Below are 12,992 nucleotides of genomic sequence, written 5' to 3'. Positions count from 1 at the left end.
GCAGTAGGTGGGAGGGGGAGGATAGGGGAAGTGGGTTGGGGTGGGGGAGGACAGCAAAGTGAGGGCTGGTATGGGGGAGGGTGGCAAAGGTGAGGGCTGGTGTGGGGGAGGGTAGCAAGGTGAGTTTTGGGGTGGGGGAAGGGTTGAAAGGTGTGGCTAGAGTGGGGTGAGGGTGGCAAGGTAAGTTTGCTTCTTACCAATGATCACTAGAGAGAAGGGGTGTGCACCAATTTTTCTGGTATTTTTCAGATTCAGGTTTAATAAACACAGTTTTGGAGGGGGATTCAAAAAAAGCAGAATCCTCATACAGATCCTCATGTGTTTCCTTCAGGAGTTTTTTCCCAGATATCTGAATCTTGAGGGGTTCTGTTAAATCCTGTGGTAAATATTTGTGTAGCTCTGGAGGGTTTTGAGGTTTTTTAGGCAGAGCCACTAAAGTTACAGGGTAGCTGCAGATGATTTTCCTTACCTGAGCCCTTAAGTTTGGTGAAGATTGGGTCAGCAGTTCAATTTTATGACCTGCCAAAGTGGGTGTCCCATCTGTCAGTTTGGAGACCCATAAAATTGGACACCCTTTCCCAGTCTTCACCTAACTTAGTAGTTCTTCTAAGGATAATACCCCGCCTCCAAGAGCCTCAGAAAGTTTTTCCACTAACTAACATGGGAACCGTTCCTTTTAACTTTGAAAGGGAACAGCTCCATGTTAACTTAAACTTGACTCCTATAAAGTGAGAGCAATTTCCGAACTAAAGGCAGACTGCTTAGAGCAAATTTTCCCACCATTCTCCACAAATAGTTAGGAAAATTTTACCAGTCATACGTTGCACTCCTTGGGGGAACTCTTTGTGTGTTTGGCGCCCATTTTTGAGGCACCAAATTTTCAGCATATCTGCAGGCGCCTCTCCTTATGAGAGCCCCCAAGTTTGGTTAAGTTTGGGTCAGGGGTTCAATTTTATAGGCACCCAATCCTCTTCCATTTGAGGGCCCATAATATTGGACCCCCTGACCCAATTTTCACCAAACATGGGGAGTCCTCTTAAGGAGAAGCACCTGGAGCTCTGCTGAAAATGTGGTGCCTCTACCTTGAAAAACCGTCCCCCAGAGCCTCAGAAAGATTCACCACAAGGTAGTACAGAGCCATTCCTTTTACAGCTCCTAGGTTAGTTAACAGAAACATTTAGATAGAGGCATCAAATTTGCAACATACCTACTGAAGCTTCTTCTTACAAGAACCCCTGAATTAGGTGAACATTGGGCCAGTGGATCCAATTGTTTCCTATAGAGAAGAGATGGGGGCACTTTCCTTGGGGCCATTAAAATTGGACCCCCTAACCCAATTTTCACCAAATTCTGGGGTTTTTGAAAGAAAAATGCATCTACACTGCAAATTTGTTAGCACTGCTTCAAAAAACAACCCCCCACAAAGATAATAAACCTGAAAAAGACCAAAAATCTGAAAAATGCCTTTTTTCAGCTCCATTACAGTGCTGCCTCTTTTTCAGCCAAAAACAAGTAAAATAGCTGTTTTCTGTGTTTTTTTCAGTTTGGAATATCCAAATGCATACCCCTCCTAAAGAGTAGTCATGGCCACCCCCACCCTTCTCTCTTTTTGTGGATTTAAAACTGATTGTAGTGGAAGCTAGGGAAATGAATAAACATGACAGACTGACTGTTGTGAGTTTTTTGGACTGTATGGCCATGATCTGGTAGTTTTTGCTCCTAACGTTTTGCCTGCATCTATGGCTGGCATCTTCAGAGGCATATCATGGTAAGATCCTCTTGCCGTGACATGTCTCTGAAGATGCTAGCCATAAATTCAGGCAAAACTTTAGGAACAAAAGCTACCAGACCACAGCCATGCAGCCTGGAAAACCCACAACAGCCAGTTGCTCCTGGCTGTGAAAGTCTTCAACAAATGGTGGCAGTGAATATTGAATCCCTTCCAGAAATGCATGCATTTCTTGGTGGTTGTTTTTTGTTTAAGGTGTCTGGACAGGAACAGTCTCCTACGGGTAAAAGGATACTCTCTATTCCCATTTGGCCTCAAAGCCTTGGCATCTCTCAGGACTGCATGTATGAGGAGCAACAAAAGCAGCTAGCAAAAGAAAGAGGTAAATTCTCTACAAACAAACTGTGTCCTTCTCTGAAAATGTTGTTCACATCCCCACAATATTTACAATGTAAGGCACTGAGCCCCAGGCATGTGAATACACTGGTAGTCTGAGTTTTCTTAGATACTAACAGGGTGTCAGGATGTCATTTCCCCTGCCATCAAAGGGGTGGAGTTGGGTGCAAAGACTCACACCTGGCCATGGGGAAGGAGCAGCCATCTTCGCCTTCTGATACGTTAATAGACCTTTTCCTTTCCTTTCGTTTTCCTTTGAAGCTTGTAACTGTAGCTAACTAGGAGCGACCCCGGTGCCTTCCCTGTGGGAGGGGGTGGCAGATGGCTGAGGACTATCACTGCACTGGCCTTGAGATGCTCAACTCCCAAATATCTCTCTTTCCATTGTGCTGTTCTCAGGGAGGGGGAATTTATGGCGGAAACTCTGGGGAAATAAAGGCAACTGTATTTTCATGGTTTCGCAGAACTGGCTTTCTGAAAGCCAGGGACTTGCTGTTATCAATAAAGACTTCTGATCCAACAACCAGAGTCCACTTATTGACTTCAGTCTCAAGACCTGACTCAGGGTCCCTGACCATAAATTTACAGTAGCCAACTGGTCTTCTCATTTCCTTCCTTTCAATAGCGTATCAGTTCATGGACATGATTTGGCTGAGTGAGTGGGCCGCATCCATAGCCATACATGTGTTTTCTTGTGTAGCTACTATCCATATTCTTCAAGAGGGAAAAATAAGAAATTAATTAGGATGTACTCCATCATGATACCTGCTGTATAGCCACTTAGCTCAAACTGGGTGTGCTCCAAATGTCCCTTGAAAAAATATCAGGACTGCTATTTATGGACAGCAGACTATATGGCTCACTCCCGTTATCGTCATGCTGTTCTCTGTTATATGGGCTAATCGTGATCAGTATTCGTTCATTGGAGCACTGACCTCTAAATTGTAAAAAAAAATGCACAATTACTGTTAATATTTGATTGTCTGCAAGAAATAAATCTTCTCACTTGGTATGTTCTTTTCCAGTTTCTCCTTTCCAAGAAAAAAGGGAAATAATGTCTATAATTTTCCTTATCTGCATGTAAATTTTCAGTTTCACCTTTTTTCATTGAGTTATTCCCTTTAACATTGGCTCACGTTTCCCCTTTTTCCAGAGAGAGGAGAGGCCAAAGAAAATACATTAGAGGCTTCAGAAGAGATCGTAATAGTATCACAAAGGTACATTTTGGAACTTGTGTGATTGTAGCCCCCAAGCAAGTTGACTGTCAAGCAGCTCTGTGTGTTATTCTGGACTTTTTCAAATGAGGAACTATATATTCTTCTTATAACTAAACATCATATGCTTATGGCTTGTATCAATCTAGGTAGAATGCTTAGTTGGTATTGTCTGCTATAATTCTCACATGAAAAGAGAGAGGATTTGTTAACCTTTAGCACAATAATATGTTCTACCTCTCTGGATTTGTGATATATGGTCTGTATTTTTATATTAAGAGCAGAAGGTGGTACATGATATGTAGTTAAACCTGAAAGCCTGTTGATATCACCCAAATCTGTAATAACTTTGAAAATCACTCAGGTGAGCACTGTAGAAATGTTACATCTACATTGGTCATCTGTCGAGCTTTCCTAGTGATTATTCCAATTGGATCCTTCAAATTTCGAGTTATTTTCTTGTTAGTAACTTGATTTAAATCAAGACTTGATATGAATATGTAAAATATATGACATCCTTGGAAAAGTGTTATGGCTAGCTGTTCCAAAATATTTTTTTCCTCTGGGAATGTTCTTGGAATGAGGAAGAAATATAATGTTAGAATTAGCCTATAGCCTTCATTGTCAGAAATAGCTTTTTAAATGCAATTTTAAAATATGCACAGTAATGCAGAATCTTTTGGGCACTTCCTCTGACAAGGACGTGTATTCACCCAAGAAATAAGTAAAATAATAAATACATTAACTCTATGGCTCCTTCCGCACATGCAGAATAATGCACTTTCAAACTGCTTTCAATGCTCTTTGAAGCTGTGCGGAATAGCAAAATCCACTTGCAAACAGTTGTGAAAGTGGTTTGAAAACGTATTATTCTGCATGTACGGAAGGGGCCTATGATTACCTACATAAAATCCTTAAATGCTATACATTTTATTATTAAAATTGATGTGCAATGATCAATTATTTTGCAATGTAAAGACTTTCTTATAACCATGCATAGCCAAAAAGGTGGATGGTATTAGCAGAGTAAGGACAGCCTGAGATAAATAAAAGCCAGTCTGGAGATTCTTTCCTGAAGACAAGAGAACAAGCAAAGCTCTTCTTATGAATGGTCTTAAAAGATTAGGAGGAGAAATTTAATTGGAACTAGAAGAGGTGCAAGGAGCTCTCAGTGGAAAAGATCTTTCATACCTCCTGTTTTCTGTAGCCTGCTGTAGCATTCAAAAAGCCATTCCTGAAGGTCAGGGGATCCCCAGGAGCAGCATGGGATATGCCACAAGGGGCTACAGCCAGCCAAGTAAGAGATCTGTAAAAACAAAAAGCAAAACTTTGCACTAGCCAAATGTCTTCCACTCTCACAAGGGCACCTTCAGATCAAAAACTGGAAGGACAGGCCTGATAGCTAAATGGAAGCTCAATGTTCAGGAGCAGTATACCTCTAAATACCAGCAGCTAATGGTCAACAGTGGAGAAGGTTGTTGGTCTTCACATACGCAACCCTTTGATCAAAGTATATTGTGTTCTCACTTTGAACTGAATTCTTAAGGAGATTAGTTGTGACCTATTAGTTGTGACCTAGAGCATTCTCTTGGCCATCTTGCTTCTGAGTTAAGGAGTGCCTTGGGGTGTTGTGGGGTTTCCGGGCTGTAAGGAGTTTCTTGTTTGAGTGACCTCCAAAATTGGAAGAAACTCACCCCCACCCCCAGTCATCAGCTGAAAGCAGATGATTTTTTTTCCTACTAGGATTGATAAATTCTTCATCGTAGCTGGGTTCTGAATGCAAAAACTGTGTTTTCTGGCATGGGCTTCAGATCCAAGGAGACAGTCATGATGGTTCAAGTAGGCTTTGGAACTTTCAACCGTAACTATTTTAAAATTGCCCCAATTGCCTTAATAACTTTAACCTTAATAATTGGTATATGTTTTGGTAATTATGTCATACAGAAATTGTTGCATTGTATTCTGTTCCTCCTAGTCTAGTATTTCTATTTTGGGTTATAATTTGGGTCACAGAATCTGTTTTCTGAAATGAGTGTGTGGGGTCGAAAAGGTACTGAAGGAGCAGCCAAGGAAGACCACTGTAGAATCCTTTTGTTTGTTTCTCATATAACCCATTCTTTTTTCTTTATTTATATTGGAGGGACATATGAACATGCACAAGCCTGCAAAACTCCAGTGTAAACATGACCTCTTCTGTAATCCTCTTTTGCATCAAACACTCAACGATACTTTTCCTCCATAGGTTACCTACAGATTTACACCATAGTTTTCAGTTGTCTTCAGCCTACTCTCATTATTTGCCTGATAGTGATGTCCCAGTAGTAACAACTTGCCATTCAAAAGGAGCGGTCACTGTGGATTACATCTTCTATTCTGAAGCAAGGGACAACATGGCTGACCAGTCAGGTGAGGAAATCTAGTACAGTGGTCTGTCTGAGAAGTATATATCCTCACCACATCTACCAAATAGATACCAATATCCAGGAAGCTAGAATCCCTTCAATGTACCCAGCCGTTGGTGACATCCGATTTTTTAATTTCATCATGGAGCACAATTGGAAAAGGACAGGTTGCTTCGGACACTATCCCTTCCCTATCCTTTGATGCTGACTGTGTAAAAAGCTATATCTACACCCAAGCCCCTAGTTTTAATAAGGCTACATAATAATAAGGAAACTACTCGGTGTGATCCAGTGGTTAAGAATACTAAAAGAGAAGGGGGTGCATGATGAATGGGAGTTTCTTAAAAGTGAGATTTTGAAGGCACAATTTCACATAATTCCAATGAAGAGGAAAAATGGGAGGTTCTAAGGAAACCAGAATGTATGTTTAAATAACTTTCAGCTGAGCTAAGATTTAAAAGGGACATGTACAAGAAATGGAAAAAGGTAGAAATTGTCAAAAGTCACATGAATATCCAGGATGTGTAGGGAAAAGTCAGAGATGCTAAAGTGCAGAATAAGTTCAGGCTTGCTGGAAAAGCTAAAAACAATTTAAAAGCTGTTTTTGGTTATGTCCATAGAAAAAGGAAGAAAAAGGATGGTTATGTCCATAGCAAAAAAAGAAAAAGGGCCATTTCATGGAGAATATGGCAAAATGCTAACAGGGGACAGAGAAAAGGCAGAACTACACCACATCTTCTTTGCCTCAATCTTCTGTCAAAAGGAAAACAGTAATCAACCAAAAGAAATGAAACAGAAGATGCAGTAGGAGAAATTCATCAGCATGGAACCAATAAAGAAGGTAGTACAGGAATACCTGGCTTTTAATGAATTCAAATCTCCAGGGCCTGATGAACTACATCACATAGTATTAAAAGAACTGGCAGAAGTAATCTCAGAATCACTTGCAAGAATTCCTGAAGAACAAGGAACAGTCTCAGCAGACTGGAGGAGCGCTAATGTTGTCCTCATCTTCAAAAAGGGGAAAAAAGAGGACCCAAAAATTACTGCTCAGTCAGCCTGGCGTTATCAATACCAGAGAAGATTCTAGAGCAGATAATTAAACAGACAGTCTGTAAGCACCTACAAGGAAATACTATTATCACTAAAAGTCAGCATAGCTTTCTCAAAAACAAGTCATGCTAGACCAATCTTTACTCTTTTTTTGATAGAATGACAGGTCTGATAGATGAAGGGAATGCTGTGGATGTAGCATACCTTGACTTCAGCAAAGCCTTTGACAAGTTCCCACATGACATTCTTGCAAGCAAGCTAGTAAAATGTGTGCTAGACAATGCTATTTTTAGATCGAATGGGTGCTCACCATTGGCTCATCTTCATTTTGGAGAGAAGTGACTGGTGGGGTGCCGCAGGGTTCTGTCCTGGGCCCAATACTATTCAGTATTTTTTTACTAGTTTTACCATAGAATTTGGGGGAAAGTCCAGAGCATCATCTCTCATGCTGATGATACCTCTGGGTTTTTAGCCAACTCATTTTTTGGAACTTTTACTTATTTATTTTCTTCATGTATAGATTACCTTTTTCACTTAGGGCAGTTTACACAGAAACTGTGAACCCAAGCCGCCTCAGTTCAGGTTCCCATGCTGTCATGAAATTCATTGTGTTACCATACAGCTCTCTCCATCTCTTAGCCTAACCAGTCCCACAGGATTATAGTCAGAATAAAATGGAGGCAACATGCACATCAACTCAGACTACTCTGAGGAAGTTGCAGTATTCAAAAGTTTCCCATCATTCCCTGACTTTACTGTCTATGGCAGTGATACCATGTGGCTGTGGCTCTTCTGATAACTGTTTCCTATTGTGATACCTGACCCGTGTTTCAGGGAAGGGGGCAAGGCTCTTGCCCAGTAGGCTTGTGATTGGCAGGTGCTTTCTGCCTTGAAACAGCTGGTATTGGAAGAACAGCTGTGAACCTCACTGAGTGCACCTGGCCTCATGCCAGGCAAGCAGTCAGAAGTTGTTGTTTTTGGTTGGTGGTAATTACAAGTGTGGCTATCTACATGCTGCAGAGTGTGTACCACTGGTCTAGGGCCGTGGTGGTGAACCTATGGCACTCCAGATGTTCATGGACTACAATTCCCAACAGCCTCTGCCAGCATGGCCAATTGGTAGTCCATGAACATCTGGAGTGACATAGGTTCACCACCACTGGGCTAGGGTGAATTCAGTTTAGTCAGGTGCACACACTGAAATCCAAATCAGGTGTGATATAGGAAGACAAGGGACATGGATCTTCCTGATTTTTTAAATTGGAAAATAGGAGCTGAGCAGGGCTATTGTTTGAATAGGGCATGTGGGTGCAGGGAGTGAGGTGGGAATGGGGATGTAAACTTCCATACACATGATTCTGCCAATCAAACTTTCTGCTGCAGAAAGTTGTGTGTATAGGTACTCCAATATTCTCATATTTTCCTAATTTATAGGCACCAAGCTGCCCTTGTTTCTGTGTTGAACCAGAAGTACTCTGGATGGGACAAGGCCTATTTTGACAACATTCCTATGAGGCTACTTTAGCTGTAAACTTACTGGATGGCTTTGGGCAGGCATTTTGTCCCATTTCTGACATTTTTTCTTACTTACACTTTCTCTTTCTCATTTTTAAGGGCAACATTTTGTGGTAACTCTACAATTTGTAACACAGTTGCTGAATTTCCTGATTTGATGTCCAACTCTGCAGTGAATTACCTATATATGTATAATATATTAAGAAGTATGCTGTCTTTCTCTTTTCATCTTAAATATTCTTTACATCCATGATGGTCAGCCTTTTGGCCATGTTGGATCCAGAAGTGCTGCTCTGATGGACATTACAGTCTGCATACAGCTGTGACCCCAGTACAGTTCTTCCTAGGGTAGAAGGAGCAGATGGTAAAACAGTGTGGGAGATATAGACCGAAGCATCTATGCCTTTCATTGGGTACCCTTGCTTTGTGAACAAGGCCTTAACAGCAGAAATAAAAAAATAGTATTACTGCTTATTTATGCATAGTAGTAGATTGTTAGAATATGTAATTTCATATTAATTGTCTGAGGCCCTATTTGCTGTTGTTGTCAGCATTTTTATACAGGCTGTCTATTTTCTTAGTGAGCTCTCAGTAAAAGAAAATAATAATTCTCTGAGCAGAACCTAAACTCTCAAGTCAAATGTACTAATGCCCAATATTTTTTTCTTTCTGATTACTGTTTCAGCAGGTGTGATCAAAAGATCCTGGGAATATTTTTGTCCGCAGAGTAAAAAAGTGAAGATCCTTGAAGAGAATAAGCAGATCAGCCAGGAAGATAAAGACCTGCAGGAAAAGTTTGATTTCACTGTGATGTCATACAACATCCTTTCCCAGGATTTGTTAGAAGACAACTCCCACCTGTATAAACACTGTAGATACCATATACTATCTTGGAGATATCGGTTTCCCAACATTCTCTCAGACATCAAACAGCTGGATGCAGATGTAAGTGGAAAGCCACCCCACAGCTTTAACTGAGAAAGCAATTTATTCATAGCAGGGTGTCTCCATTACAGACTGTAAGCAGCCATAGCTCTGTTTCAGATATGATATTTTCAGGTTTACATCATATTGTGCACACTGACCATGATGAACACACTTTTGGCAATAACATTTTGCATCATCCATCTTTTTAATAGAAAATGGTTCATTATCTATTAGCAGAACATGGAAACAGGCATGTGGGGTGTCAGTAGTTCTCTACCACTAAAATCTGTGAGTCTTAGAAATGCAACTGTATGATTGAATAGTGTGCTTTTCCTCCTCAGGTACTTTGCTTGCAAGAAGTCCAAGAAGACCATTATGGAATAGAAATCAAGCCCAGTTTAGAAGCTTTAGGTATGGCATGTCACTTACAAACATAAGTTACACATTATTAGTAAATTGAATCAGAGTGTAATAGAGAAAGCATATTTTAAGGTGCCTGAATAAACTCAAATTCTTAAGGGGGGTGGGAATTGCATCCTGAAGTATTAACCACTGTGGCATTAGGTTTTTTTGGTCTTCCTTTACTTCTGTGGTGTTTGTGCTTTGAGCTGTCTGAAGGCCAGTCTGTCTTGTTCACTAGAACCCAGTGTCACTTAGACTTTGGAAAATTTATCTGAGTATGATGCCTAATCAGAACTAAACTAAGGGCTGCTTCTTTCTGTGTTTCAGTATGTGTTGGAATGGATGTCAGAGTACCATAAAAAGGACTTTGTGTCTGATATGAGTGGGCATGTTTGTTTAAATTAAAAGGGCACTAGACAATTCATGCAGGGAGTGTCTATCAGCAATTTTAACTTTAATGACTAAATTAAAACTCAATGCTTGGAGAGCAGCAGTTGACAAAGGTGCCGCCCCCCGCCCCATGACCTGTTGTTGAGCTTCCCAGAGCTGTTTGCTGGCCACTATGGGAAACAGGATAGTGGACTAATAGAGCTTTGGTCCGATCCAGCAAGTCCATGTGTTTCTGTTTGTTCAACAGCATAGAATCTTTCTTTTCCTGCTAGATCACCCAAGGTGTGAAATATCCAATTGTTTCTGACAAAATTATTGTTCTGGACACACAGAAGAGCTTGATTTGAATAACCTTTGTATTACACCTTGTAATTTTATGTCATACTATCATCCCATTGACTAAAGGATCAGCTTGCCATCCAATCTTAACTGTACTATCCACTGGGAAGCTCAAGTGGATTTGAATCTGTTGTTTGAAAGGGTGTCAAATATTAGAGTGAAAGGCCAAGATACCCTGTCTTGCTTCTTGTGGTTGTCCTTTATTGTCTGGAAGTTGGCTCTGCTGGGATTGTGAATCATGCCTTGAAGACTTGAAGTTTTCCCAATCATATCAACTTTCTTAGGGGCTTGTTTTTGAGGGGGGTGGACAGGACACTTTTAATAAAGTGCTCTGGTTACCTCAGGAACCAGATGAAGATATTCTGGATACTTGAAATACCAGATAAATGGTAGTTTATGGTTTGCATTGGTCCTGGGGTCAGAAGTTTAGATTAAAATCATACTGCACTTTCCTGAAGTTCAAGTGCAGCACACATTTTGTTTGGCAGAAAATAAGAGTTTTACTATTACTGCTGATTCTATAGCAAAATTAGTAGAAATAATTAACAGCTTGCTTATTAGGAAGTTATCCTTAAAAGAAAACAGTTTTCCCCGTGAGATATCTGAAACTTGCAAGGGTTGTTGTGATTCCTTTTTAGAAGTCACAGCAGTCTGTGGCTCACGAAATCAGTGCTGCAGATGGTGAGGCTCAGCAGTGCTTGAAATCAGCCAGACTGAATCTTGAAATCCTCTTATGCAGGCTACCATTGTGAATACAAGACGAGGACAGGAAGGAAACCTGATGGCTGTGCTATTTGCTTCAAGACTTCCAAGTTTAGCCTGCTCTCCTCAAACCCAGTGGAATTCTTCCGCCGCAATATCCCACTGTTGGACCGAGATAATGTGGGGTTGGTTGTGCTCCTGCAGCCTCGGTTTCACTGTAAGGCTGACACAGCTATATGTGTGGCCAACACGCATCTGCTATACAACCCAAGACGGGGGGACATTAAGCTAACCCAGCTAGCAATGCTGCTGGCCGAAGTTACCAACATAGCCATTCGAGAAGATGGACGTTTCTGTCCCCTTGTCCTCTGTGGTGACTTTAACTCTGTTCCTCATTCTCCACTGTACAATTTCTTGAGGGAAGGAAAACTGAACTATGAAGGACTGCCTATAGGGAAAGTAGGTATCGATTTCAAAAGGAACTGATATTGATTTAATATTAAACTGCATTTTAATATTAAACTAGGTGTCCCCACTGCAGTAGTATGTTACTGGGCCCAAAGCCAGAGGGTTACAATTCAGTATCTGTATTTCAGGGAACCCTAGGCTTTCTTGAAAACTTATTGTCACTTCTTTAATGGTGGTTTTTGCACAGCCCAAATATAACGAGCTGAGGAAGCTACTTATCCCATTTTGGGGAAGAACTTTACACAGGGCTCTTCCCCAAAACAGGTTCAGCCTGTTATATTTCCCTCAATCCAGGTTTTACAAAAAGTGCTAAATTACCATTTTGCAGTCGCTTCCTGGAGGGGTGAAATCTCCAGTGCGAAGGCAAATGGGAAAACGGATTTATTTATAACATGTTACACATGTTATTAGTGAGCTGTGCAGAAACCACCAACGAGAAGATCAGTAATGGCAGACAGGCTTTATGGGAAGTTAGTTGGCCACCTCCATTCATTTTCTCCTGCTGTGTGCAGTTGATGCTGGACAGCAGACACTGAAGAGTTCTTCTCTAGACCGTAGGATTTATGGAATAGTTTCCCCCAAATAGAAAGTTTAGAAAGCCCTGTTGTAATGGATAGTATGTTGAACAGACTAGAGACATTTGGGTCCAAATCTTAGAATCATAGAATTAGAAGGGACCTCCAGGATAGTCCTTCATCAAGTCCAATCTCGTTTGCAAGGCAGGAAATCCACATGATGCCAGTGACCCCTTCTCAATGCCAAGAAGATGGCAAAAAAAACCCCTTTCAGGGTCCCTGGCCAATCTGGCCTGAAGGAAAATTGCTCTCTGAATCCCCACCCATATGTCAGGTGTCTGGGTGACTTTGGTCTAGTCCACTTCCTCTCAGTGAAATCTGCCTTGGATGGTGGTTATTGATATAAAATAGCACAACCCCATGTAAGCAGTTTATTGGAGGAAAATCATGATAACAAATGTGAAAATAAATGAATTGAACTAAATTCAAAATGTAGAGTGTGCTAAGTGTGTAGCAACAAAAAGAAAAAAAATTACCTTGACATTCTTAAACTAACTGATGTTACCATGACATGGCATTTCAGAAAAACTACTTTTTTCTCTAGTTTTGGTTAGCTGAGAAGATTGGGGAAACAGTTTGGTTAAGGAACATTAGGAGGATCACAAAGAATGCATCCATGCTACAAGCTTAAACCAGTTTAACAGAGTTTCTCTTAATAAGGAAGTGTGTATTAGTGAGGAACTTATGGACTGCTAACAAATTCTTACTAAACTATAATTCCCACAGTTCTTTAGAAAGCCATCATAGCTAGTTTGTACAAAATTAATATGCATTTGTAATACAGAGAGGCTCTAAAGATGGATTACAGAATATGATAAATACTAGCGCCAAAGCCCATTGCAGGGGAGATGCAATGGGCCCTAGCAAGCAGTCAAAGAGG

The 12,992-nt window shown here is 40.8% G+C and overlaps 2 protein-coding genes across 3 annotated transcripts; both read left to right on the top strand.

Annotated features, from left to right (window-relative positions):
• Positions 1–1,087: 1,087 nt before the first annotated feature.
• LOC125425480 (protein angel homolog 2-like) lies at positions 1,088–12,532 on the top strand. 2 transcript variants are annotated; one of them, XM_048483081.1, is made up of 6 exons: positions 1,088–1,093; positions 6,455–6,459; positions 8,995–9,254; positions 9,578–9,647; positions 11,107–11,528; positions 12,261–12,532. In XM_048483081.1, the coding sequence occupies exons 3-6, from the start codon at positions 9,120–9,122 to the stop codon at positions 12,396–12,398; spliced, it is 765 nt and encodes a 254-aa protein (XP_048339038.1). In that variant the 5' UTR covers positions 1,088–1,093; positions 6,455–6,459; positions 8,995–9,119; the 3' UTR covers positions 12,399–12,532. The 2 variants fall into 2 exon arrangements, with proteins under 2 accessions (XP_048339038.1, XP_048339037.1); XM_048483080.1 differs by lacking the exons at positions 1,088–1,093; positions 6,455–6,459 and having other exon boundaries at positions 8,999–9,254; positions 11,107–12,381.
• LOC125425482 (protein angel homolog 2-like) lies at positions 1,816–6,789 on the top strand. Its single transcript, XM_048483082.1, has 4 exons — positions 1,816–2,111; positions 3,279–3,342; positions 5,582–5,745; positions 6,362–6,789. Exons 1-4 carry the CDS (start codon positions 1,916–1,918, stop codon positions 6,547–6,549), a joined length of 612 nt encoding a protein of 203 aa, XP_048339039.1. The 5' UTR covers positions 1,816–1,915; the 3' UTR covers positions 6,550–6,789.
• Positions 12,533–12,992: the final 460 nt, after the last annotated feature.

Source organism: Sphaerodactylus townsendi, unplaced genomic scaffold (assembly GCF_021028975.2).
Source record: "Sphaerodactylus townsendi isolate TG3544 unplaced genomic scaffold, MPM_Stown_v2.3 scaffold_570, whole genome shotgun sequence".
NCBI lineage: Eukaryota > Metazoa > Chordata > Lepidosauria > Squamata > Sphaerodactylidae > Sphaerodactylus > Sphaerodactylus townsendi.
This window is presented reverse-complemented; position numbering and strand designations above follow the sequence as displayed.

Bases quoted from the DNA above. Each gene is read 5' to 3' on its own strand.
- LOC125425482 (XM_048483082.1), top strand. From the start codon at position 1,916: ATGGTGGCAGTGAATATTGAATCCCTTCCAGAAATGCATGCATTTCTT. The intron at 2,112-3,278 runs GTAAATTCTCTA...CCCTTTTTCCAG, and splicing joins GCAGCTAGCAAAAGAAAGAG to AGAGAGGAGAGGCCAAAGAA. The intron at 3,343-5,581 runs GTACATTTTGGA...TTTCCTCCATAG, and splicing joins ATCGTAATAGTATCACAAAG to GTTACCTACAGATTTACACC.
- LOC125425480 (XM_048483081.1), top strand. From the start codon at position 9,120: ATGTCATACAACATCCTTTCCCAGGATTTGTTAGAAGACAACTCCCAC. The intron at 9,255-9,577 runs GTAAGTGGAAAG...TTTCCTCCTCAG, and splicing joins TCAAACAGCTGGATGCAGAT to GTACTTTGCTTGCAAGAAGT. The intron at 11,529-12,260 runs GTAGGTATCGAT...TTTGCAAGGCAG, and splicing joins AAGGACTGCCTATAGGGAAA to GAAATCCACATGATGCCAGT.